General features: G+C 40.9%; 1 protein-coding gene across 2 annotated transcripts in view; it reads left to right on the top strand.

The window, feature by feature from the left end:
- Window positions 1-25,032, top strand: part of REPS2 (RALBP1 associated Eps domain containing 2) — a 96,677-nt gene that overhangs the window by 29,144 nt on the left and 42,501 nt on the right. For both annotated transcript variants that reach the window (XM_064407593.1, XM_064407594.1), the window contains exons 2-9: window positions 5,643-5,766; window positions 8,001-8,149; window positions 9,683-9,806; window positions 12,645-12,742; window positions 14,395-14,533; window positions 16,044-16,107; window positions 18,437-18,579; window positions 21,648-21,742. In XM_064407593.1, the coding sequence (XP_064263663.1) occupies window positions 5,643-5,766; window positions 8,001-8,149; window positions 9,683-9,806; window positions 12,645-12,742; window positions 14,395-14,533; window positions 16,044-16,107; window positions 18,437-18,579; window positions 21,648-21,742 (936 nt within the window). The remainder of the gene's footprint in view (window positions 1-5,642; window positions 5,767-8,000; window positions 8,150-9,682; window positions 9,807-12,644; window positions 12,743-14,394; window positions 14,534-16,043; window positions 16,108-18,436; window positions 18,580-21,647; window positions 21,743-25,032) is intronic.

Below are 25,032 nucleotides of genomic sequence, written 5' to 3'. Positions count from 1 at the left end.
AATAAGCAGATCAAAGAGTCTGTAAACACAAAAAAAAAAAAAAGGGTAAAGTGGGTCAGATGCATGACACAATTTTGAGATAAGCTGTTGATAAGCCACTGCTGCAAATATTTGTCTTTGAAACTATTATAAGCAGCTGGCTGACCCAGGAGGGAGCCTGAGGTCACTCTGTGTTTCAGGTCTGAGCAGTGGCATCACAGTTGGTTGTCCTCAGGAGAGCACTGGGTGAGATGTGCATTGGGTAATGGCAAAAGCTTTTCAACACCTTCCCTAAAATTCAGAGGCAGTTGATAAACTGGAAAATATTTCTACGTCATTATAGATTGAACAAGGACAAGTAAAATAGATGTGCTTTCTGAATTGTGTGCCAGCGTGATACAGAGGGTGCCACAGCAGCTAAATGAAAAAGCAAAAGTCCCAGATCTACCTCGGCCTTGAGGCTCCAGGATGACCATTTCAGCCTCTCCATAGGATTAGGGTATAATTATTTCTGATTATACTCCTTTTTCTACTTATTAAAAACAAACTTCAGCTCCTGGCTCATATTCACTTTCTGAAGTTTAGTTCTTGCAATCTAAATTAGACCTGCCCAGTGTGTTTGTGAGGTCAGTGCTCTTGGAGACTGCAGTGGAAACTTGTTTGGAGAGAACTGGAGGGAGCTGGAACAATGTCAGATTGGGCTGAGAAAAGCTGCTTCATATGGGATGTCTTCAAGGAGCAATTATAAAAATAACACTTCCTGTCAGCCAATAGAGCAGAGCAGTGAGTGGATAAAAAATACAAAAATCTGCTCTGTGTTTCAGTACCTGGAGATGTAGAGCTTTTTTATTAGAAGTTTGCATGGAGCACAGTGGTTTCAACCACCAACTCTTTTGAAGAGCTCATAGCTATATTTCAAATTTTAATGTTTATGAATTGGAGATCTGTTTTTTTAATACTAGTAAAAAGTATTTATTTTTGCAACCCTAGAAAAACTTCTTACCTGTCAGAAGGTGTGCAGGCTTATAGATCTTGCTCTTTCTCCCCTTCTTATGGTGCTTGGTAGAGAATATGGTGTGATTCCTCTGCAGAACAAGTGTGTTAAGGCTACCTGCTGAATACCCACTGTTTACTCAGCAATGTTCTTGCCTCACAAACCATTGAACAGGGCAATTTTCCTTGACTGGAACATTGCTGCAGGCCACCTGGTTGAGAGAAGGAGTGGATGAAGCCTTCTACAGACAGCTGGAGGTACCCTCATGATCACAAGCCTTCACCACCTTCTTCAGCCACTCTGTGAAGACAACACAGCCGGGCACACAGTCCAGGAGAGTCCTGCAGAGCACTGGTGATCAGTTTTTGATACAGGCAGTGGAGGAGCCAGCATGGAGATGTGTGGTGCTACACCTTGTGCTAATGAAGAGGGAAGGACTGGTTTGGGATGTGAAGGCTGCAGTGACCATGACATGGTGGAATTCAAGAACCTGTGTGGAGGAAACAGGGCAGAAAGTAGGGTCCCTGCCCTGTATTTCAGGAGAGCTAAGTTTGGCCTTTTCAGGGATCTACTTGGAAGAATCCCATGGGTTAGAGGTCTAGAAGGTACTGGATGGGTCCAAGTGGTTAAAGTTCAAGCATCACTGCTCCAAAGATGACGGGGGGACTGGAGCATCTCTTAGGAGGGGACTGAGGGAGCAGGACCTGTTTAGCCTGAGGAATATGGAGAAGGGATGTTATCAATGTTGTGTAAGTATCTGAAGGGAGGTGTCAAGAGGATGGAGTCAGCCTTCTTGGTGGGGCCTAGCAACAGGACAAGGGGCAACAGGCCCAAAGTAAGACACAGGAGGTGCCTTCTGAATGAGGAAAACTTCTTTACTGTGAGAATGGCACATGCTTCTCTGGGCATTTTTGGAACCTTCCTGTGTGCCATCCTGTACAACCAGCTCTAGGTGATACTGACGTCCTGAGCAGGGAGATTGGACTCGAGGATCTCTAGAAGTCACTTCCAACCCCAGCTATTCTGTGATTTTGGACTAACTCTGTTTATTGTCCTGAGGTTAGATTTGGCAAAGAACATCTGTAACCCACCACCTTGAAAAATTATGTCCAGTACATTTTTCATTATACTTTTCTTCAATATTTTGCAATCGCTGGAGGATTACCGTTTTCTGCTGGAGAATTAAAGGAAAAATTATAATATAAATGGACAGTCAGTAATTTTGCATTAAAATCCCTTGAAGTATCAAGGCATGCAAGTTTTTTGATTTATACGTGCGTCTGTTTAGCAGTGCACAAGCAGAAAATACTAGTTCTCTTCTTGCTGGCTTGCTAAAAAGCACGCAGACCAAACTGACAACAGATTCAAGGATTTAAATGAAAAATTACCATACCACATTCATATGCAGTGCTTTTAACTTGGATGGACCTTGGAAGACTCCTAATAATATATCACACAAACTTGCCTAATTTCAGAATTGCATACCACTAAGTGTAATCTGCCCATCAAAAAGCTATGTGCGCTGACCCTGTGAAAGGTAAAACCAGGAAACAAAAAAATAATGCAGTGTTCCATTTAAGCTGCTGTGGAAATTTGGGCAGGCAGCATGTTCTGAGGATTTACTTTAGGATAAAGGCTAATCTGCTACCAGCTTCTGTGGTTGCTGGAGAGGAGCTGCTCTGTTGGCACCTGTAAGCAGGGTTCTGATGCAGATAGTGTGAAATGCTGGCTGGAAGGAGCCCAAGACCCTCTCCTTTAACTGGACAAGGAACCTGATGTGAGTAAATGCCTGTAGCTGCAGTTAACCTATATAAATACCCACAATTAATTGTGTAATAAATTTGACTACTCTGTCAGCTTCCGTCTTTTGCTCTGGATCATTAACAAAGAATTCAGAGTCTGGTTGCACAAATAACAGAAGCTTGTGTCTACAAAACTTATTTCTGTTGCTATCAAAAAGTAAAATTACGGAGAGGCGGTTTCTGGTTGGTTGGATGTAAGTGTGTGCTTGAGAAACATCACTATTTTTGAGGGGTGAGATGTCCTTGATAAAAATTTTTAGTCTGCTTGTTCAGAATAAAAAATTAATTAATTAATATTAAAGCAGGGCATTTGCAGCATTCAGCAACCTTAATTTTTCAAAGTATAGAAAATATATGGAAAATGAACTCTGGAAGGTAGTAGCATCTCTGTGAAAGTCCCAGCTGCTCAGTATTGCCTTTTTCCAGCAGCCAGCGAGAGAAAACAGATCATGGTGACATGTTGCTCCATGTCAGCTGGCATAGGCAGGGCAGGAAGTGTAGCCATGGCAGGAAAAGAGCCCAAGAGGAGGAAAGTCCCCACAGGCAGGGACTTTGTGTGCCATTTCTGCCCCACAGCAGGAGCCGTGCCAGGCACTGCCGTGGGTCAGGCAGGAGCTGAGCACCCACAGCTTCCATGGGAGAGCCTGGCTGCTGCTGGGTGCCCAGCTTTTGCCAACTGCCCTGTTCAGCACTGGCATGTTTTAAACAAACATCTCCCATAACAGAACAGAGCTGTGAACCCAGGTTGAATTTCAGCTTGGCTGTGCCCCTTCTCTGTCTACTTCTCCCCAGGCTGGTGACTGGTGGCTTGGACAGGCTGGTGGCTTCTGATAAACCTGCCACAACAACATTGTCCCCACAGCTGCCGGATCCTGGCGTTCCTGGAGGTTTTGCCCATGAGGAGCAGCCTGAAGTGCAGCTGCTGTGCATGTTCTGTGTCTGTGGTCCAGTCCAGTCATCTGTGCTCCACACCACTGCATCAGGCAGAGCCAGGGATGCTGGCTGGGGAAGGACCGTGCAGGAGTGGGTAGTGTGGGCAGCAGGACTGAGTGAATTGGGAGCATCCAGGACCAAGGGGAAAACCCTGCTTTGGAGCTCAGAAAGGGTACCAAGGGTGTGCCCACTCATCCATCTCAGGCACGTCCCAAGTGCCTTGCTTTCCCACTGGAAAATAAAGAAGCAATACCAGTGACAGAGGGAAAGGCAGAATAAAAAAGGATGCAGTAACAGAGAAAAAAGTAAAGTGTGGTATTTTCTGAGTCCCCCAATGAAGGCGAGGAAAGGAAGGAATCTGACTCCATGTTCTTAAGAAGGCTAATTTATTATTTCATGATATTATATTAAAGAATGCTAAACTAAACTATACTAAATACAGAAAGGATACAGAGAGAAAGCTAGAAAGAATACTAATGAAAACGTGTGACTCTCCTCAGACAGTATGACACAGCTGGCTGTAATTGGCCATTAAGTAAAAACAACTCACATGCAACCAATGAAACAATCTCTAAACCACACTCCAAAGCAGCAAAACACAAGAGAAGCAAATGAGATAATATTGTTTTCCTTTTTCTCTGAGGCTTCTCAGGAGAGAAATCCTGGGCAAGGGATTTTTCCAGAAAATATGGTGGTGACAGGAAAGAGAATGACAAATGCTTCTGGTTAATTGAAACTGTCCTCTCCTATACAGAGACTCAATCTCCCTATCCATCAAGCAGTAGGAGAAAAAAAACTATTTGATGTGTCTTGTGACCAAGTTTGAAACTTGTAGGAAGAGAAAGTAGCCAGAGCTTATTTGGTCAAATCAGAGGCCCCATCCAGAGAAGAAGGGGTTTGCTTGAAAACAATTGTCTTTGATTAGTAAGAATTACCATTACAAATGTTTGATTTTTGAAGTAATTTTTTGACGTCACATTTTGCCGCTATGTATGTGTGTGTATATATATATATATATAAAAATTTTAAAAAATAGACTTTTCATTTGTGCTATTTGCTTATATGCAGTTTAATATTTTCTTCCAGGCTGTTGTAGCTTGGGAGCCAGTCCACAGACATGGCTTTCCAGAGGCAACACTTGCCCATGGAGGACTGTCATGGAGGGTGCACCTCACCAGCCAGCAGACATTGCTAATCTAGGTGTATTTTCAGGAAAACAATTTGAGATTTCCTGTTATGTCTGGGGCAAATGGAGTTTTGTTCTAACCCCAGTGCTTGTCAGAGGTTTGTTTGTGAATATCTGGGAGCTCCAGGCATGGGAGAATTGGTGCCTGTACTTAAAACCTGCTGATACCTGCTGTTTGTTTAGGCATTGTCTGAGTGTGTGAACATGGTGCTCTTTGCTTCATGAAAGTGGCAGAGTGAAGCAAGTAATGAAGTATACATAGAACTTAAAACTTCAGTGCTAAGACCATGTTAATTTTTCACGCAAAAAATCGTTTGCTCAAGTGGTGTGCTGCGATCTTTTGTTGTGTTTATGTTCTAGTTATGGTGATTATCTGAATTGTTGTTGTTAGGCCTAATATTAAGTATAATTTTCCTGGTGGAAATGTTTTACTGGACAGGGTACTTAAGAACTTTTAATTTCCCCTGCTGTTAAAATCTTACATGGTACAAAAACCCATAATTTGTTTTAGGATAGCAGTGTTAACCAGGAGTGCTTCTGAAAAGTGTAGCAACTACCAATCTGTCTCTGGTCTACCAACTACCAACATCTCTCCTAATGTTCTGAATTGGAACAAATACATGTGGTAGAAAACTTCAAATACAGCAAGCATTTTGTGGTTTTAAAGTGTTTTCTTTGTTTATGTGGGAATCTTATCCTCTGGAAGAATGAAATTCATTTAACTGACAATGTGTGTCTTCTCTCTCAGATTACAGAAGTTTGTGGAGCCAAGCGTGTGGGTTATTTTGGTCCTGCTCAATTTTATATTGCTTTGAAGTTAATTGCAGCAGCACAGTCAGGGTTCCCAGTACGGATTGAGAGCATTAAGAATGGTAAGTAGCAAATTTTGCTTGCAGTGCTATGCACTTGTTTCTCCCTTTCTTTAATGCTTGTCAGCTCTCCGTGCTGGTAAACTTCTTCTTATGTTTCTCTGAAAAATTTAAGGAGTACAGAAAGAGTGGAAGGTAATGCTACATGCTCCAGGTGAGTGGTGGAAAATTGCAGGGAATTACAGATATGGGAGATATGATATGACATTTTCCTCTGGAAAAGGCATTGCAAAGGAGCAGCAGGAATGACAGATAATCAGTGTTGGGAGATGCATTTCTCTCTCACTTTCAGCCTCTAATCTTGACAGCTGTCCAGAGTGAGAGCTGATAGCTCCTTTGGGTGGAGGCACATTGTGGGGGACATGGGCAGGTCAGGGAGTCCCTCTGTGCAGGGCAGATTGTAACACTCATCTGCTTTCACAGATAATCCTGCCAAAATAAATGGGTAGTGAAGATAAAATCATAGTGCTTACTGTGAATAGGTGTGAAAATGTATATTAGATGTATTTTAAAACAGCTTTATTCTTCTCAATGGATTGACAGTAATATTAAATGTAACATTTTTGGTGGAGAAGAAAGCTTCTTGAAAAGTCTTATCTAACTCAAGCAATGAAGAGAGAAAGCAGGTCCCTTTCAGCTGTGAAACCTTGATAGCAGCTTGGAAGGAACTCGGTGTTCTTGCTTCAGTGATGCACACTCTGCCTCAGCAGGGCTCGGGCCTCAAAACACGGGGCTTGGGCTTCAAAACACAGGGCTTTTTGCTTGAGCTGGAACAGGTTGGAACCCTTCACTCCCATATCCTGGGTGGCCCTGAGGCCGTGCTTGCACCGTGCCACGGGAGGAGCAATGCAACCTGCTGCAGGATCAGAGGGAGGGCTGGAAAGGCAGCCCCTGCCCGCAACTCTGCAATCAGGTCCCTGCTCCCAGCACAGCTTCTGCTCTGCTCTCCCTGATAAGGGCAGTGAAATGTCAAATTCATGTGCGTTGCAAGGCACAGGGAGAGGGTTCCCAGGTCTGCCCCATCCCAGGGAGGGAAGGCCAGAATGGCAAGCACATGATGACCTGTGTGGGCTGAGCTCCTGTGGTGCAGAGCTCCTGGCCAAAAGCAGGGGGCCAGATGCAGCTGGCACAGTTCGGTTCAGTGCCTTGCTGGAACAGGAGTTGAACAAGGGTGAAGAGGAGTGGCCTGGATTTGTCTGCCAGTTTTCCTTATGAACGGCTTATGCACTTTCTCTTGCATTGCTGTCCTTTTTAAAGATGTTAATTAAAAAGAAAAAACAACAAAAAACAAAAACAAAAAAACCCCCAAACAATTAAAAACTCCCAATAAACTAAATTGGACTGAGATTTTTACTCTGTATGCTTTACAAGTCCAGCATATGCAAATTATCCACAAATTTGAAGGAAAACAGGTACTTGCAGTCCTTGTATTGATATCCTGCTTATTTCCGTTTCAATAAAATTTCAATAAAACTTCTTCCAGTGCTAATTACATTTTCTTTAGGAAATATATATATAAGTGCCTTTAGAGTGAAGTAACGTGTACCAAATTCCAATTGATTTATTTTCTTGTGGTTGTAAATGTAGGTGTAAAAGATTACAGAGATGATGGACAAATGGCTTTGCTTGGTGTTGAGCATTCTGTTAATTTTAATTGTATTGATCTTTTAGGATGACTGTGCACAAAAATAAATGGTGTTTCTGCAGAATAATTGGGAGCTGTCTTAAAGAGTGAAAGAGTGTCAGTCTCTTGCTCAGCACAGCAGATGCAACATGGGACCTTTTGACACAGCTGTCTCTCTAGGCCTTGGTGTGGTCTCTGAACCCTAGCATTTTTGATTTGTTCCTTTTATGATGGCAGCATTGAGGATACTGTGATCTTGGCTGATTAATTTATCCGTCCCACAGTTTCTGTGGGAAACTGTTCTTTTTCTTACAGGCAAGGTTTTGAAGGCAGGAAATGAGATTGCTGCTTGCTTTAATAACATGCACAAGGCTTATTTCTTTCTCTTTGCATGGAGAGATTATATGTTAAGCTAGTGAATGTAGCTTTGTGTAACATTCATATTTTTATTAAGACATAAAATAATCAAAGAAGCCCCATACTTAAAAATGTTACAAAATATTACTAGCAGTCTTTTATAGATAAACTTTTCATTGGTTTTACAAGATGATACTACTTAAAGTACTTCTTCTGTTCTGTAGTCTCAATTGAATTTTTCTCTCTCTTAATGCAGAATTGCCTCTACCGCGATTTATGGCGTTGAAAAATGACACTGAAGTACGTTACGGGACTCCAGCAGAATTCCATGGAGTTAAATTTCAGGTTCCACATGCAACTTTGGAAAAAAATTCCTACAAAAGAACAGATGAAGGGGACAAACAGGTAATAGTCTCCTTCAGGCCAACATGTCATTATGCATTCTCCTTTTAGGTCCAGTCCTGTAAATGATTACACTCACAGGGGCTTACTCAATTTTCCACCACTAGACAGGAGATGAGCTCCTGATGTGCAAATAATCCCCATCATGCCTGTGTTCTGGTTTTGGTGCATCCCAGTTGCTTCCCTGAAGAAAATTGTCTATATGAGCTTGTATAAAGCTGTTAGCCCTGTGGTACTCTGTGTAAGTTCTTTCAGTGTTTTCCTCCTACTTAATCCCGCACTGTTTCTTGGAGAGGAAGTGGGAGAAGCAGCAAATAGAAATCTGTCTGTGAAAGAGAGTAGGAAAGTGAGTGATTTCCCTTGGCCAGTATGGTAATGAACTAATGGTCCTTAGTCACTCTAGAAATACTCAATTGAAGGTGTTCAGTCATGAGCCACTCTTTTTGGGTGGGGTAAGGACCCCACGTTTTCTTTCATTTTTATCTCCCCAAGGAGATGTCCAGAACACAGCTGCTTTTCTTTTTTCCCGAGTGAAACATTGTCCCAGCATCTGTTGTTCTGAGCTGCCAGTTTAATGAAGCATCCAAGGGACATTCATACTACCTGTATTTAGGAGTGTAGAGAGCACTTTTCAGATACAAGAAGCTTCACAGTGCTGCATAATTTTCATAAAAACTGATTTGCATAATTTTCCCCAGGCTTGACACCTTCTCCTCTGGTACTGTATCAGGTCATGTTGTAAGTGCCTGGTGGCAACACTTTTATCTTCCCAAAACACGTGCCCACGTTTATCATGGGGTGTGCTGGCATCAGTAACAGCATTCCCAGCCCGAGGTCAGCCAGCAGGAGTGAGCTGATGACAAGATACACAGGTGGAATAATAGGATCAGGAAGAAGAGCATGTACGCCTGTCCTCTGTGTGCTGACACCCAAGCAGAACACTGCCCTCAAACCCCTGGCTCCATCTGGATTATCTGTGTTGTGTTGTATTTTCCTCTTTATTCAGTAAAACCTTTCAGGCTTACATCCTTTTCTCAAGCAATCTCAGTAAATCAAAGAAAAGAGGAAGCTTTAGGAGAGTTACCCAGTGATACACAGTGTTTAAAATACTGATCCAGAGATGTATTTTAATTTTTTGTAATTTTTTTTAATATGAAAAATGATCTCCCACAAAGAATGCACTCGCACTGTAAAATCAAAGCTATCCACTCACATTGAGCCTTCTACATTTACTACTTCAGGCATCTTTGGAAGTAAAATACATTGAGCTGACCATTGTAAAGCTTGTTATAGCTCTGTATATACTTTGTTATATATTTTTTGTTATAGCTTTATCCCTCAGTGGCTCAGTACCAAATCCTGCCTGTCCATTTTAAACATTTTCTTGGAAATAAAGGGCCTGAGGATGTTGCAGTGTTTTTTTTCTTGTTTGTCCATCATATTGTATGCACTCGGACCACTTTGCTGCATTACTTGGTTGTTTCTTACAATTTTTGTCTCAGAATTGTGTTTTGTGTTGGTGTGTTTTTCAAATAGGAACCCAAGTCTCCTCCGATGTCTCCAATTTGCTCACCTCCTGCTTCTCCATCTACTTACCAGAGAATACCCCTAAGTTATGGGTATGGCAAAGCAAGAAGTGGGCTGGAACAGCAGCATGGAGGTAGGATAAAAACGGCAATGCACATTGTATTCGAATACTATTTCTTTTTTTTTTCCCCTTATTGGAAGTATCCAAATTCTAAATGCTAGTGACAATCAGTGTAATGATTTTAAAATTCAATTAGACTCATGTTTTGAAAAATTATTTGATCGATAGATTTTGACTGTTCAATCTTGTCTTCCTATTCACTTTCTATTAAATTAGATTTATGTCTGACTGCTCACAAATGCTAATACCTAACCTCTGACAAGGCTCTGCAATATACCCCAGTGGCAGAGAGCCTGCAAGGATTGTCAGAGTGCATGATGGTTTTGGTTTCATTAGAGGACAAGAAAAGCCTGCTCCTGATTTCAGTAGACACATATTAATTTTCAGCTGGGAATTGAACCATCCTTTGCAGGAATGGATAATATCATCTCTGGTTTTGTAACAGAAATAATAATAGGATGAGAATGTAGAAGCAGTCCCACAATGTAACTTCAGCAATTCAGACCAAAACTAGGCACTGCATAGATTATCCTGTCTGTCATTTTGGTGCCATTAGAGTAGGTGGGAAAACATTCAGATTTTAATAAGAGGCTAATGGGGCAGAAGCCAGTTTAACTATGAATTTACAGTCCTCTTAATTGTACAGCACTTGTGCTCTTGTAATTGCAACATGTGGTGACCAAGTTGGTGGCAATAGGAGGTATTGGTGTATACCATCATCCCTCCTGCTTTACCTTAGTGTGTTTGCAGTGACTGAAGATTGAAGCATGCTAGTCCTTCACCTTTTGTCCTTATTTACAAATGAGTGACAAAAGAGCTATTCAACATGTTGAAACTCAGTACAGCTGTGATAAGAATGTGTCTGACACTATAAAATGGCCTCCACCTGAAAATTGTACCAGTACTGAGTCACAGGCATTCCCTGCTGTGTAGGTAAACTGCAGCTTGTTCAGAGGTGGGATTAATTCTGAAAGAAGCACACCAGTGCAGTTGCTTTCTGGTACAATGCATGTTCTGCCCCAGTGAAGAAGAGTGGCAGAGAGCTCGTGATGTGGAGAGCTGGGCAGGGGATGTCCATCAGGACTGCCTGACTGTGTACCTGCTGAGTGCTCTGCTCTTTTCAGCACCCTGTCCCAGATCTGTCAGTGCTATGAGGGAATATTTTGGGTGTTGGGGTTTTTTTCCTTCTGAATTTGGTTGCAAATGTAACTTCTGTGGAATTTCTCATGGACTCGGCAGCAATGCGAAGTGACCAGGCAACATCCAGTCCAGCTGCCAACATCTTGCAAAATTAATTATTTAACTGCTGAAATTTCTAAGATAATAATATCTTAGAGGTGCAGAACAATGGCTATATTTCAGAAAGCAATTTTTCCTGTTTTCCAGAAAACGAGTCACTCCTATTTTAATCCCACTAGGGATACTTCAGTCAAATGTATTCTCAATGGCAGTGAGCAGTTAACATTTTATGACTCATGCTGTACCAAATGCCAGGCTTAATGCAGGACCTGCCGGTTCTTCCTGGCCTTTAAGATGAAGACCTTTCCAGTTTCCTGAAGAGCACTCCAAAGGGCAGCTGTGTGTAGGCATGTGGAGGAGGTGCTTGTGCCCCTGCCCAGGGCTGGCTGGGCTGTACTGCAGATCTCACCATGAAACTGGACAGGGTGTCTTCAGGGGCAGGCCTCTGCACTGCAACCATGACTGTGTACATTTTATAGCTCTGAAAGTTTTTCATGCTAGCAAGCATATAGCCGTGAGGCTTTATGTTTAAATATTCCTTCCCCTTAAATCTCCCCAATTAAAATGAGCTCTCTGCATTTGATGTGCTGTATTTCTGGATCACAGCTGCAGTGTATATTGAGTTGAAAATGTTTCTCACCTTTCACCTTCCTTATTTTTTTTTTTAAATCTGAAATTAGCAGTGACTTGTACAGGAATAAAAATAGATAACAATACAGGATAAGACCCCTTAGGAAAACAAGGGGGTTAGGCACATAATTTTTAAGCTCTTCCTGAGATCAAAAGTTTTAAGATCTCTTGGACTTCTTTAAGGTTCTGACTATCTAATGTAGACTTTGTAATGGTAAATTTTAAATAGGCTGGTAGCAGTTCTCAGCTGTGTAAGGGTTTGCAAGTGACTTGCCTTTTTGTTTGCATGCTTGCCCTATTTTTAAAACATAGTTCCTAAATATGTTGTGTCACTGCTTACTATATTTGCTGCAGTGGAGCCTAAGTGACTTATTTTAGCAAAAGAAGAATAAATTGTTACTTTTCTAAGAAGTTACTTTTTCTTTTTCTAAAAAAGACTAACTTTTCCCCAAATAGCACAAAGTGGTGAGTTGTGTATTTTGATTTTCAACAGAAATTAGGGGAGAGGAAGATTATATGGAGAAGTAATGGTTTGCTATTTGATAGCATTGCCAAAGCATATTTTTTATAGACCAAATGAATTATTTCTTCTTACTTAAAACAGTTCTTGTGCTAAATGTGGCTATAAGTATATAAAATGTTTAAATGCATGGACAGGCTGTATAAATGTGTATTTAAACATGATGAACAGTGATTCTGTTGTCTAGCAGTATATAAGTGACAGTGTCTCAGTGATGTCTGAAGAAGAATGGTGCAGTGGGAAAGACAGGTATGTGGCTGGAAATTTATTGCATAAGACAAAATGGACTTTGGTACTGTGATACCGGGTTCACTTGGTAGGTGCTTGACCAGATGGACTTTGATGTTCAGATACAATGTGCACAAGCTACATTCATTGTCTTGTGGTATTTAATTATTTCCTTTAGCAGCATTTTTTTATTATCCTGACATTTATATATTTAATTTAAATGTCTGTTGTAGCTCCTTACGAAGTCAGACACTCTACTCACCAGCAAGATGGACCATCTTCAGGGAATTATGGAGCCAAATCTGCACTCACCTGTTCAACTCCTAACCGGGTAATGCATTGCATATTTTTCTTCAGTAGTATTAGTAACAAAACAATAGAGAAATTCTTTTAAAAGGCAGAAAATTCTCACTTTGAAAGTGAAACGTGTTCTTCATGGTGTTTTTAGACTAGAAATTGAAGTGTGTTTTTTTTCGTATATGAGGAAAAAGAGCTGATGGGATGGAGAAATTACAATAAACAATCAAATTAATTAAATCATTAAAGGTAAGTGACATGTAACATTTTCATTGAAAGCACATGAGATTTCACAGAGATTCCTTCTTGATTTAGGTTGCTATCTGTGACGCATGCACAGTATTTATGACTAACATTCTGCATATTTTGGTTTTTCACCCCAGTTGGTTAAATTGCACCTTAAACAGAACACATTAATTTCTGGGCATTTGTTTGTTTTTTGAAAATGGGTCTTATATTTTCCTGCTGGTTATAAAAACAGATCTTTCCTGTGTTCCAGTGTACCTGCTGTGCATTTATTATGCAAACAATTAGTTTGCCCTAAGGAAGGGCAAAGCTCTCTTAAGTGAGAGATTCTCCTAAATAAGAAAGACTCGGAGATTCTACCTTTTCCTTAGTGCTTAGCACCTCACACCCACAATAAAATGTCACCTGAGCCTCCAAAAGAGATCTACAGGTAGTGTCACATAATTTGTGCTAACTTGAAATGAAATTGGGTGCATTTGTGTAGCACTTTGAAATTAAAATTAATTTACAGCTTTATGATGTTGCCTGTTTCAGGGATCTTTTGATGTATTTCAGAACTGGTGTTTTGCATTTGATTCTTGGGAAATAGACAGGTATGTCACAGAAAGGGTTTCACAGCTGATTGTTGTTCATTCTTGCCTTCGCTTTTATGTAGGCTTAAATATTGAATACTCATTTATTCCATTTTAACAAAGACACCAGCTGTACTGGCAGCCCTCTTGTAGATACCTCCATCCAGCCTGCAAAAGTTACAGGCCTCCCTTAAAAAAGTTAATCAGACACCAAAGGCAGAGCAAAGAAATAATTGAATTGAATACCCTTCTCCTCCAGGATATTCCTTTACCCAAAGGTAGATTTTTGCTTAAACCTTGGGAAGTGATAGAAGTTGGAGGGGGTCTCTAGGGGCTTTTGTGTCTCCCTGACTTAGCATAATGAGTGCTGAGTTACTGGGGTGAGCAGAGGGTCCAGAAGTGGGATATTTCCATAGTTAAAGCACCATTCCTAGATTAAATGCGTAGTTTCATAGCGAAGATACATTTTCATGCACAAACCTGCATAAATGCAGCTTTAGGGCCTTTACTGGTTCCATCCATTTCAGTGTGCAGTTCTGGGCTGTAATGCGTGGCAGGAAAAAAGGACCCCCAAAACAAATCTAGAGGCAGTAAAATATGATTTAGACTTTTAGTGGTCAGCAGTAGCCAGATTTCCTTTGACCACTGGTCATGTAAAGCTTCCTTTAATCGCAGGGGCAAAGATACCTAATAATAGCCTCAGTTTTCACAGGTAAGTAGTGGGGTGGTCATCAGTGTGACCATTTCTGCTTCTTGTCTTCTGAAAATTTGTCTGTGCTACATGGAAAAGTGTGAGTCTGGTTTCTTGAGGTTCCCAGTGCCCTTGTGGTGCCTTCCCTGTGGCTGGTGCCAGTGTCCCTCCCTTCAGTCTCTTTCAGTGGAGCGGGAGCAGCAGGAGAGCAGCACCCAGTACTCGGATGACCCTTGGAGGATAACGGAGGAGCAGCGAGATTACTACATTAACCAGTTCAGGTCCCTGCAGCCCGACCTCAGCGCCTTCATTTCAGGTGATTCCTCCCAAACACTGTGCACACTGAGTAGGGGGACCAGGCTGGGAGGTGAAAAGTGTTAAGTAAATAAATGCTTTTTTGTCTCTGGCAGCGTATTTGTAAGAGTTGGTTATGTTTCTTTTTAAAGGCAGCCTATTCAAATCAATATTGTGGCCCTTACATTTTTTCCTAAATATCCTGATTTTAGAAAAATAATTACATCTAAGGGAGAAGTGTTGGCAATTTGATAAAAATTAAAATGAGCTCTCTGCATTTGATGTGCTGTATTTGTGGATCACACCTGCAGTGTATATTGAGTTGAAAACCCCCTGAGGGTTGTGCTGGCTTCTCCAGCAGAACTGTGGCAGTGTCCATGTGATAACAGTGAAGCATGCAGTTAACTGCCCTGGGTGGTCAAGCCTGAGGATTTATGATTCTGGGGGACTGAGATTTTGACCTCTAGGTAATCCAGAAACAATCCTAATTGAGAGCACGTACATGATAGAAGTATTGTTAAGAGCATACTGAGATGGCTCTGATCATACTCAGATTTCCATCCTGAATAGAAGGTCCAGGCTGCTTGTGAGAGGAGATGACCATGTACAGATAGTTGGTCTGGTAAGGAATATGTCACAGGTTTTAAACTGAGGTAGTTGTAATGAGCCTAGCTGTGTCACTGGGGTTCAAGAGGCTTTGATCCAGCCAAAAGTGTAAAGAAATGACCTGCTGCTAACTGAAATTATTGCTTCAGCAGTTCTTCATCTCGGTTAAGTCTCCTTCATGCAGTTTGCTTCAAAGAACAAATGATTGTTCAAGGTTGATTCTTTCCCCACTGGTTGCCTGAAGGGAAGAGCATTATTGTCCCAGAAGTCTGTGGTTTTTTTCCTTATGATCTGTAAGCCTGTACCCAGGAAGGGCTTCTGGGGTACCCCTGACAGCCTGTGCATGTGAGATGGTGAAGAAGTGTCTTTGTTAACTAGAAGTATGAGAAGGGCTGCTATGGCAGGGTGAATGAGGATGCCTGCAGTAGGACAGGAGCTGTGTGCTAGCTGAATCTTCTGCAGTTTCTTTTTTATTTTCTTTTTTTTTTTTTTTCCTCTCTGTAAAATTGTCACTGCAGGGAAAAGTCATGGTTGAAACAGCACACTGGGAGAGCAGTACAGATGTCAAAGCACCATACTGCTGTGCACATGACTTCTGGGTGAAGCAGGGCTGTTTGTGTCTGTTATTTCATCATTGGTGACATACTTGTTATGCAGGTTAGAGTTACTAGTGCTAAAGTCGTTTTCCCTGTATTTATTTTTCCCATATGGAGGGAATGGAGAAATGAGGTCAACAGCTCTTTCTGGCTTTCTCTGTCATTTACTCAGAAGGAGACAAATGGTCCAGCATCTACAGTAGCATCCGATTAATCTGAGCAACTCTTGGACATAAATTAACTGTCTGCTTCTGGCACGGCAGACCTGGTAAAAGGGAAGAATTTGGAGAATTAATTTCCAGTGGTTGATGAGGCATGCTTTCCCAACAGGTTCTGTAGCAAAGAATTTCTTCACAAAATCAAAGTTGCCCATCCTGGAACTTTCTCACATCTGGTGAGTATTGTAATATTTTCGGGGATGCCTATCACACTTTTTAAAAAAAGATGCTTAATTCAAGAGTTCTTGTTAAATTTTAAAAGTGTGTTCCATTATAATTATTGCTCTTATCTCCAGAATCACTTTGAGGCCCAAGCAGCAGGGTGGTCATTGGTCTTCCTGACACACTTGTTTTCTGGAGAGATGTTCACCTACTCAGCAGGACTGGGAAGGTTTGAACCCCAACGTAGATGAGAGCTGTTCTGAAGTGTATTGTAAGCAGCATTATTAGCTCAAAGAACTGGCATTTTTCATGAAATGACACAGAGGAGAAGCACCTCTGGAATGTTTTAGATGTGTTGCTGGTTTTATGTTTCTGTCTCTGCTCTGTCAGAGGAGGCCTAATTAAACAACTACATAATTCATTAGTGCTTTTCTAATGAACCAGTGCTCTTACTTTTAATGAGCTTATTGTGAAACAATTGTGGATGGAACTGTACGTGATAAAATTTGACAAGGATTCTATTATATTTTCATCAACAACATGGTGCTTTGTAATTTGTTGTCATCATTGCATATCTGATAGGAGGAACAAACAGTTTTAAACATGGATCAGAAGTGCTGATAGTGATTTTGTTTTTATATATGCTTTTATGAAGAGAGATGAGAAGAAAAGCTTGCAAGAGCCTAAACATCTGTCAGGGTCAAAGGATATGTCTGGAATCTTTTCAAAGCGGATTGTCAGTTGTGAAAATAAAAAAAAATACCCAACTGAAGAAACGTAGTGCTGGGGAAGTGAATATTGGAATTTAAATTTAAGATTACTTAAAAAGAATGGATTAACCTAATATGTTAGCAAATCAGATTTTATTTCTGTTGCTGACACAAGTTCTCTGTGCAGAATTTCAGGAAAAGTATTCCTTTCTAGTAGATGCTTGTAATTTTGTGGCAATGTGATTTATCAGGTTGTATTGCTGTGTTAAACACATGGGATGTTTCAGTCCTTGTCACTATAACCTCAATAGTTTGAGAAATGTTTGTTACTTTCAAAGAGTAAGAAATTATATGTTTATTTCAGACCATGTGCCCAAGATAAAATATTACTCAATTTTTGAAAAGAGTCAATTTATAAAATTGAATTCTTGAGTTTCTGAAGTTTGACTTCAGTATTTGTGAAGCATACTAGAATTAGAGAGAACCACTTAGTAAGAAGTTAACAACAATATTTAAACTTGTCAAGAGCATTAATTTTGCTCTTCTTTAAAGGTTAGTCAGTGGTGCTACGTAACCATTGCTAAAGCCCATATTTAACTTTGTCTGCTTGAACTGTTTTAAGATCCTGTGTGAATTAGCCAAAGTGCTTCCTAATATTGGGAGGTTAATTCCACCCTTGGAACAATGTGCAGTTAATTGCTGCTCAGATGGCCACCTACATCCTGGGCTGCATCACAAGAGGTGTGAGCAGCAGAGCGAGGGAAAGGATTCTGCACCTCTGCTCTGGCAAGGACCCCATCTGGAGTGCTGCATCCAGCTCTGGGCTCCCCAGCATGAGAAAAACATGGAGCTGTTGGAACAAGTCCAGAGAAGGTCCACTAGGTTGACCACAGAGCTGGAGCACCCCTCCCATGAAAACAGGCTGAGAGACTTTGGGCTATTCAGCCTGAAGAAATGGGTCTGGGAGATCTTCTACAGCTTTCCAGTACCTAGCAGGGTCCACAGGAGAGCTGGAGAGGGACTTTTCACAAGGGCATGTAGTGATAGGACAAGGGGAAATGGATGTAAGCTGAAGGAGGGCAGGTTTAGATTAGATATTAGAAAGGACTTCTTTACTATAAGGGTCATGAGGCCTTAGAACAGACTGCCTAGAGAGGTTGTGGACTTCCCATCCCTGGGAGTGTTTATGGCCAGGCTGGATGGGGCTTTGAATAACCTGATCTAGTGGAAGGTTCCCTGCCCATGGCAGGGGAGTTGGAATTAGACCTGGACTTATCTAATGGAATTAGTTGGAATGATCTTTGAAGTCTCTTCTAACCCCCTATGATTCTGTAAGTATAGATTATGTATTTCACGTTCTACTATACCCATACCATCATATTCAATGGTATGATGCGTTAAAGAAATGTGCTTTACTGAAAAAGAAAGAAGTGGCAAGTTAGTTTTATAAAATCAGCTAGCTTCATCTTCCCCAAGACAAATGTGCAAGTCAGGATCAAGTGTACATGACAGAGATGCTGGTCTTGTGTTAAAATACCCCTTCTCAGAGTTGCATTTTTGTCTCCCACGTGATGGCACACATACGTTTCCCTGAGGTAACACCTTGGAAAACGTGTGCCTGTTTTATCCACAGGGAGCTGAGTGATGTGGATTGTGATGGGGCGCTGACACTCCCGGAGTTTTGTGCCGCTTTCCACCTTGTGGTTGCGAGGAAGAATGGTTACCAGCTGCCTGAGACACTGCCAGAGACACTGCTGCCCGAGTACCTTCAAGCAGGTAAAGCTCCTGTGGCAAGCCATGTCCCTGCAGCCAGCTCAGAAATCCAACATGTGTGTAAGACAGGTTCACCTTCCATCCTGGAATGGGCTTCTGTGCTGTGTAATGACTCTCCAGCTGCATTTAAGGCATGTGTTTTTAATTGTACTTATGAAGTGATTGCTGAAGAAGTAATATATCAAAGCAGAGATAGGGATGCAGAGTGGAACAGTTACCTGCCTCTTAACGTCTGCCCCTTTGCTCTGTTGTGCTTCAGGTGTGAGGACAGATAAAGAGGCAGCTGAATACCTGTAAAGCAAAGGGAATCCAGCAGTGGCTTTAAACTGAAAGAGGACAGGTTTATGTTAGATTTTAGGAAGAGTTTGTTTACTCTGAGGGCAGTGAGTCACTGGAACAGGTTGCCCAGAGCAGCTGTGGATGCTCCACCCCGAAAGAGTTCAAGGCCAGGTTGGACAAGGCCTGGAGCAACCTGGTCTAGTGGAAGGTAAGGGAGGTTGAAACTAGGTAATCTTTAAAATCTCTCCCAGTTCAAACCATTCTGTGAGTCTATCATATAGCTTTTAATTTTTTTGATGATTTTTCCTTAAAGTATCTATATCTTGAAGATTTGTTAAAAATCATACTGGACTGCATTAGAACTTAATAGGCTAGTGTATTTTTCTAGATGGAGATACTGATTATATCAAAGGTTGAATTTTTTTTGTAATTTATTTTACGTAATCCACAGGTACTTCTGTGGGTGGCTTGCATTAATGACAGGAGGATTACAACAATTTGTGTAGCACAAGGATGAATTAATCCAAAATATAACATACTTCAGTAACAATGTGCAGTGAAAGACCTGCCCTTTCATTTGTTCTCTTCAGTTACGTCTCTTTTAATTATAAATGAATGTTGAAATATATACTGTTACATCTAAAAATGTGCATGACTCTCGAGGGCAAGGAGGATTAATCACAGATGATAATTACAGTGCTAAGGGATAATATTTAAGACCTAATAAAATCTCCATTAAATTTGATGACACTGAATACATTAAAAGCCAGGAAAAGAACAAATCAAGCTGCAGTTAGGAAAATTAAATGTTGACCCCGTATCAGATTTGGGAAATAATTTCTGATGGAGTCATGTTCCCTGTAATCCACTAGATTCATATCCAACGCAATAAGCTGGAAAACAGGCACTTCCAAATCTTCATCACTTTTAGTCTCTCTGATTACGTTCCCCTGTCATAATTATGACTTCCCTTTTCCCTCCAGGACCACCACTTTGTTCACTACTTTCATGCCTGGTGTCATGATAAATTGGCTTGTAAACTCATCCATGCAGGTTCTTTTTGAAGTGTCTTCACATTGAACCTTTTTGGGTAAAACTGCAATGCAAATAACTATCTCTAGTAGCAGGGAATCACTATGTCAATGGGAGAGATAGCATGGTAAGCTGCAGTTGTTCCCTGGGAGTCCTCTTTTTCCCTATTTGTCCATTTCAGCACTTAGTTCTACCATTTTCTTGGATGATTATTGTTTCATGCTATTGCATGAGACCAAGCATTTCAAGCAAATCTACATGGAAGAGATGAAAGGACTAATTGTTTCTTGTGGGTCCTTTAAATACCTCGGCTAATGAACTAATTCTGGTTAATCTGAGGGTCTGAAAATATCTCGTGCTCATTCTGCTACCGGGTCGGGATTCATAAATATGTCTTTTGAAAGACTTGCATTACTGAAAAGCAGAACATCTCAACACACTGTGAAACTGTGAATCACAGAAAAGCATAAAGCCCTGGTTGTATTACTTCTGAAATCAGAGCACTGACAAGTGTGTAAGTTCCTCATACAGTTACCTAAAATGTCAAAAGCAGTTTTCAAGAGAAATCTTGTGTATTCATGTTTTCATAATTTGATTTCTGTGAAATTCAGACTTTTTTTTCAAATTTTTTGGCTGCTTAGGACTCCAAAGAAGAATACAGTTTTTCGTTAGGTCGCTGCATTAGTTTCAGAATGAGGCATAATTTGGTTCAATTGAAGTATTTGCATCTGATAAGAGTGCTGTTAAAGCTTCAAATAAAACTACTTGGAGCAAAAAACCGTTTAAGAATGCATTAATCTTGCTAGTTTTATGGCTTGTACCATAAACTACAAGCATAACTGGTCCAAATGCTATCCTGGCACAGCTCCATTGACAATTTGACCCACCACCTTATTTCTGGAAACTTTTTATTAAAACTAATTTGCAAAATCTCAAATGCTGTTTGCCCTGTGTGTAACCCACTGTACTGTAAATTAAGACAGATTTCCAAGAGCTTAATTTATTGAGATAAAATAAATGCTAGCCAAAACCTAGAAATGTGGTTGTTCTGCCTTTTACTATATTGATCTTTAAAAAAAGATGTTCTCCAGCTCATAAGACAGATTTATCTCAGAGGAGCTAATCCCAGAGTGATACCAGCAGAAGGACCTGAGCTTGAGCCTAGAAATTAGCTTGTTGTGAATATTCCTATGAGAAGTTAGATGTGATTTTTTTTCCTTTTTGTTTTTTCCCCTATGCTTTCAATGTTGTTTAGTTGAAGGTGGTGTCTACTACAGCATCCACTGTGTTTAGTGCTTTGCATTTGCTGGTCTTCAATTTTAGAGTAATGTAGATTCTACTATAATGTAGATTCTGCTATACTTTTCAATACTCAAGAAGTCAAAATTGCAGCTGAAGGTAAGTACCTTTAACATTGCTAAGAGAATAAGATATAAACTATAAGATAGTTGATACTGGACTGGGAGAAGAAAACATTTCTTCCAAATTTCACCATTATTTCTACAACAAAAATTATACAAGCTATCCCTTTAATGACACTGATTTACTTAAGATGCAAGACAGAAAGATTTTCTTCATGGTGTTTGTCATCCATGTCTTATGCATTAGGTCTGTGATGTAGAAATGAAGAGCATAATTATGCTAGAACAGGTTTCTAAAAAGTATGTAACCAAAGACTTGGTGTGTCTCTGTGTTTGGCTTTGGGTTGGCTTTTTGTTGGCTTGGATTATTTTTACTTTTTTCTTTTCTTTTCCCTGCAGCTTGTTTGAAGCCCGTGCGTGACTGTGCGCTGTTTGACTCTTACTCTGAGCCGCTGCCAAGCAGTCAGCAGACTCGGGACCTCAGTCGGGCAGAGGTGAGAAGGTGTCAGCTGGGTCCTTACCTTGCAGAGGGGAGGGGGCTGCCCCAGCTTCACGAGACTGTGCTATGTGAGCAGCAGGACTGGGAGTCTCTCAGAGGACTTTAGGAGTCTCTAAGTCTCTATTATGCCATCTCAAACCCCCAGCTCAGCCATTTTTTCTGTGTATGGAAAGGGCTGACAGGCTTTTCAAGAGATACTCCCACATAACAGAGTTCACAGTAGTCACTGAGGGACTTGTGAGATGCTGGAATCTTCAGAGAAATGGGCTCTACCTGCTGGTGTCCTGCAGAGCTGCTGCAGGAGGGGCAGTGGGGCACGTGGGCTGTGCTCAGGTGAAGTATCTGCTCAGTCTGAATTGGTTGAAAATAGGAGGCTTCAACACAGACCTAGGATCGTAAAATCATGTAGTTTGGAAAAGACTTCCCAGATTATCCATTCCAATTGCTAGCCCAGCACTGCCTTCTTTCAGATGGTTGTAGAGAGCAATAAGGTCATCCCTGAGCATCCTTTTCTCCAGGATAAACAACTCCAGCTCCCTCAGGCGCTCCTTCTGTTCTCTGGACCCTCCACCAGCTTAATTTCCCTTTTATGAACACATGCCAATGTCCTTTCTTGCAGTGAGAGGCCCACAGGTGAACACAGTAGGTTTATTTGGATGGAACAAGGCCTTTGGACTAGATCTCCAGAGGTCCCTTCCAAACCCAGCCATTGTATGATACCGTGAAGTCTTCTGCAAGCAAAACTGAATTAAGGAGAAGAGTTTAACACTAAGGTTAAAATCCCAAACCTCTAAAGACCCTGTAGAGCTGAACTAATCATGGCCACTGAGTTGTGCTTGCATATTGCAACTCTCAATATATGTGCCGTGGGATTTAAAGGTTTAGTGTTAAGGTAGTAAATCGAGTGGCAGACTGACTGCAGGAACTGGCCCTTCTGACACTCTTCCAAGTTTAAAAATAATGGTGTGTCATGGCAGCTCAGCAAGGCTGTTCTCCAGCTATTTCCTCCCAGTGCCTTGCTCTGGTGAGTCCCTGGGTCAGAACCCAGCTGCTCCCTCATCAAATCCATCTTGGTAGTGGTACCACCAAACAGAATCTCCTAAGCTTCTATGGAGTACAGTGTTCACTTTGGACAATGCTGCAGCTAGCACATTGAGCACTCAGTGTATCTTCTGGAACTGTTAAAATACATGTTGTATCCCTGGGAGGTGTTGCTCATCCTACAGCAACCTCATCCTTGGCCGAAGCACAGCAGTCACGCTGGGCTTGGGAAGCAGCACTGCAGATCTGGTAGTGCAGGGTGCAAGCATGTTGGCAGCATGGGCAGGTCCTTTACCAGAATCACCTAATCCCTTGCTTATGACCTTATTTTGGGTGGCTTGCAACATAGAATACAAAAGAAGATTTAGATATAATATAGAATTAAATTATATATGAAATGCAAACAAATATGTGGTTATGGATCTTTAATATACATAATTTAAAGGCTTCAGTTTACATTGTCCAAGATTAATGGACTTTAAAATCTCCACAAAAGTGATTTGAAAATTATTTTCACTTGATTTTTTTTTGGTTCAATTTATGTTTTTATATTCAGAATTAATACACTGAATGAAGATAATTTGGAAGGTCAGTAATTCATCTTCCATTCATCTCCCTCAGTGAGAAGTGCAGCAATTCACTATTGCAATTTCATTTGTATCTTGGCTAGGGGAGGAATTATACTTTCGATACTTGATCACTACATTAAAAATATTATATTGTCAATGCAATCTGTTATGCATTACCTCCATGTCTTTTTAAATTTCCACTTATCGTCCATTCAGGCTATTTAATTTCATTTCAGATGCCTGTTTTTACTGTGACTGCTGAATTACAATACTGCAGTAAAATAGAAGTAGTTCCTGAATGCCTTCATAAAGAAAATAATGTCAGGAGACACGTCACCTGCATGTTAGGCTCTGTTAAACTTGAAAAACACACCAAGGCTGCTGATATTATGCTTGGGAGTGACACGGGTGACTGCCTTCTGTTTACCAAGGAAGTTTTGTCTTCACAGTTTGTTTTTTTTCCTCAAGTTTTTATCTCCCACTCTCCTTTGGTTCTTTTCTGCAAGTTTTCTCACTGCCAAAATCCTGGAGTTAAAGCATGCATAAAATGACTGGCTGGGGTTCCTCTGGGCTCTCTCAGAAATGTCATGCTCACAGTTCATTGAAATCTCTGGAAGTCATTCTGTCAATTAAAGCATGCATTGAGTTAGATCTGTGGTCTCATGTTCTTCACTTGAGTGTCAGGGCTAGCTATGGGTGTGAAATGTTTTGTTCATACATTTTCAGAGTCCTGAAGCCATATTTTTGCTGTGTTGCTTTCTCAGAAGTACTAGGGTATCCCATTCCTCAGAAACTTTATAAAACAAATCTCACTGACCTTTACTGTGGAGTTTTCCTTTCTGAACTGACTTGAGATTTTTGTGGTCTTTTAAAAATGTCTATGAAATCTAGGTTTCTCAATTCATTTGTTTAGGCCAAATTTATTTCAGGACATTTTCAGGTAAAACCTCTTCCATACTCCCTGGGAAAAACCAGCATCACTTAATATTTAGAGAAGTTTAGGGTTTCTGATATTTGCTTGAATATTTGCTTGCAGAGTGTATTCTTGTTCTTACAGATAAAGAGAGGTAGAATTTATTCCAGCAGAAGCTCCAGGAACATGCCTATAAGTTGCTGCTGAAATAACAGAAAATCAAGGAATACAACTGGGGAAAAATTCCCTGTTGTGCTGTCAAGGCCTGAATGGGCCTCCAACAGACTTGCTAATGAAATTGTTTTTTACATCTCTATAACTGCATGTTGAAAGAAAAGAGTAGTTCAAGGATCAGCCACGTCAGCCAGGAGCCTTTAAAGTATAACCATCAGGCTCTGCAGTACAGCTGGAGTTTTGGTTAGAGAGACTTTTCTCATGGAGGCTGGAGAAGCTTTCATCTCTCCTTACCAGGTGTTACATATGGCTCTGTTGGGAGAAGTCTCTGTTGCATACAGTCCTTACCTCCTTCAGCTGTTCACTGTTGAAGTGCTGTTGCATACAGTCCTTACCTCCTTCAGCTGTTCACTGTTGAAGTGCTGTTGCATACAGTCCTTACCTCCTTCAGCTGTTCACTGTTGAAGTGCTTCTTTAACTAATTTCCAGTGTGGAACTGCTGTACCTTGAATAGTTATAGTGTCTTTCTATAGGTCCTCAATTCTTCTTTATCTAACAAAGAAATTTTGGTGCAAGAGCAAATGTCAC

The sequence above is a fragment of the Passer domesticus genome, chromosome 2 (assembly GCF_036417665.1).
Source record: "Passer domesticus isolate bPasDom1 chromosome 2, bPasDom1.hap1, whole genome shotgun sequence".
NCBI classification, from domain to species: domain Eukaryota; kingdom Metazoa; phylum Chordata; class Aves; order Passeriformes; family Passeridae; genus Passer; species Passer domesticus.
The sequence above is the reverse complement of the archived record's forward strand: the minus strand, read 5'-3'. Positions and strand labels throughout refer to the sequence as shown.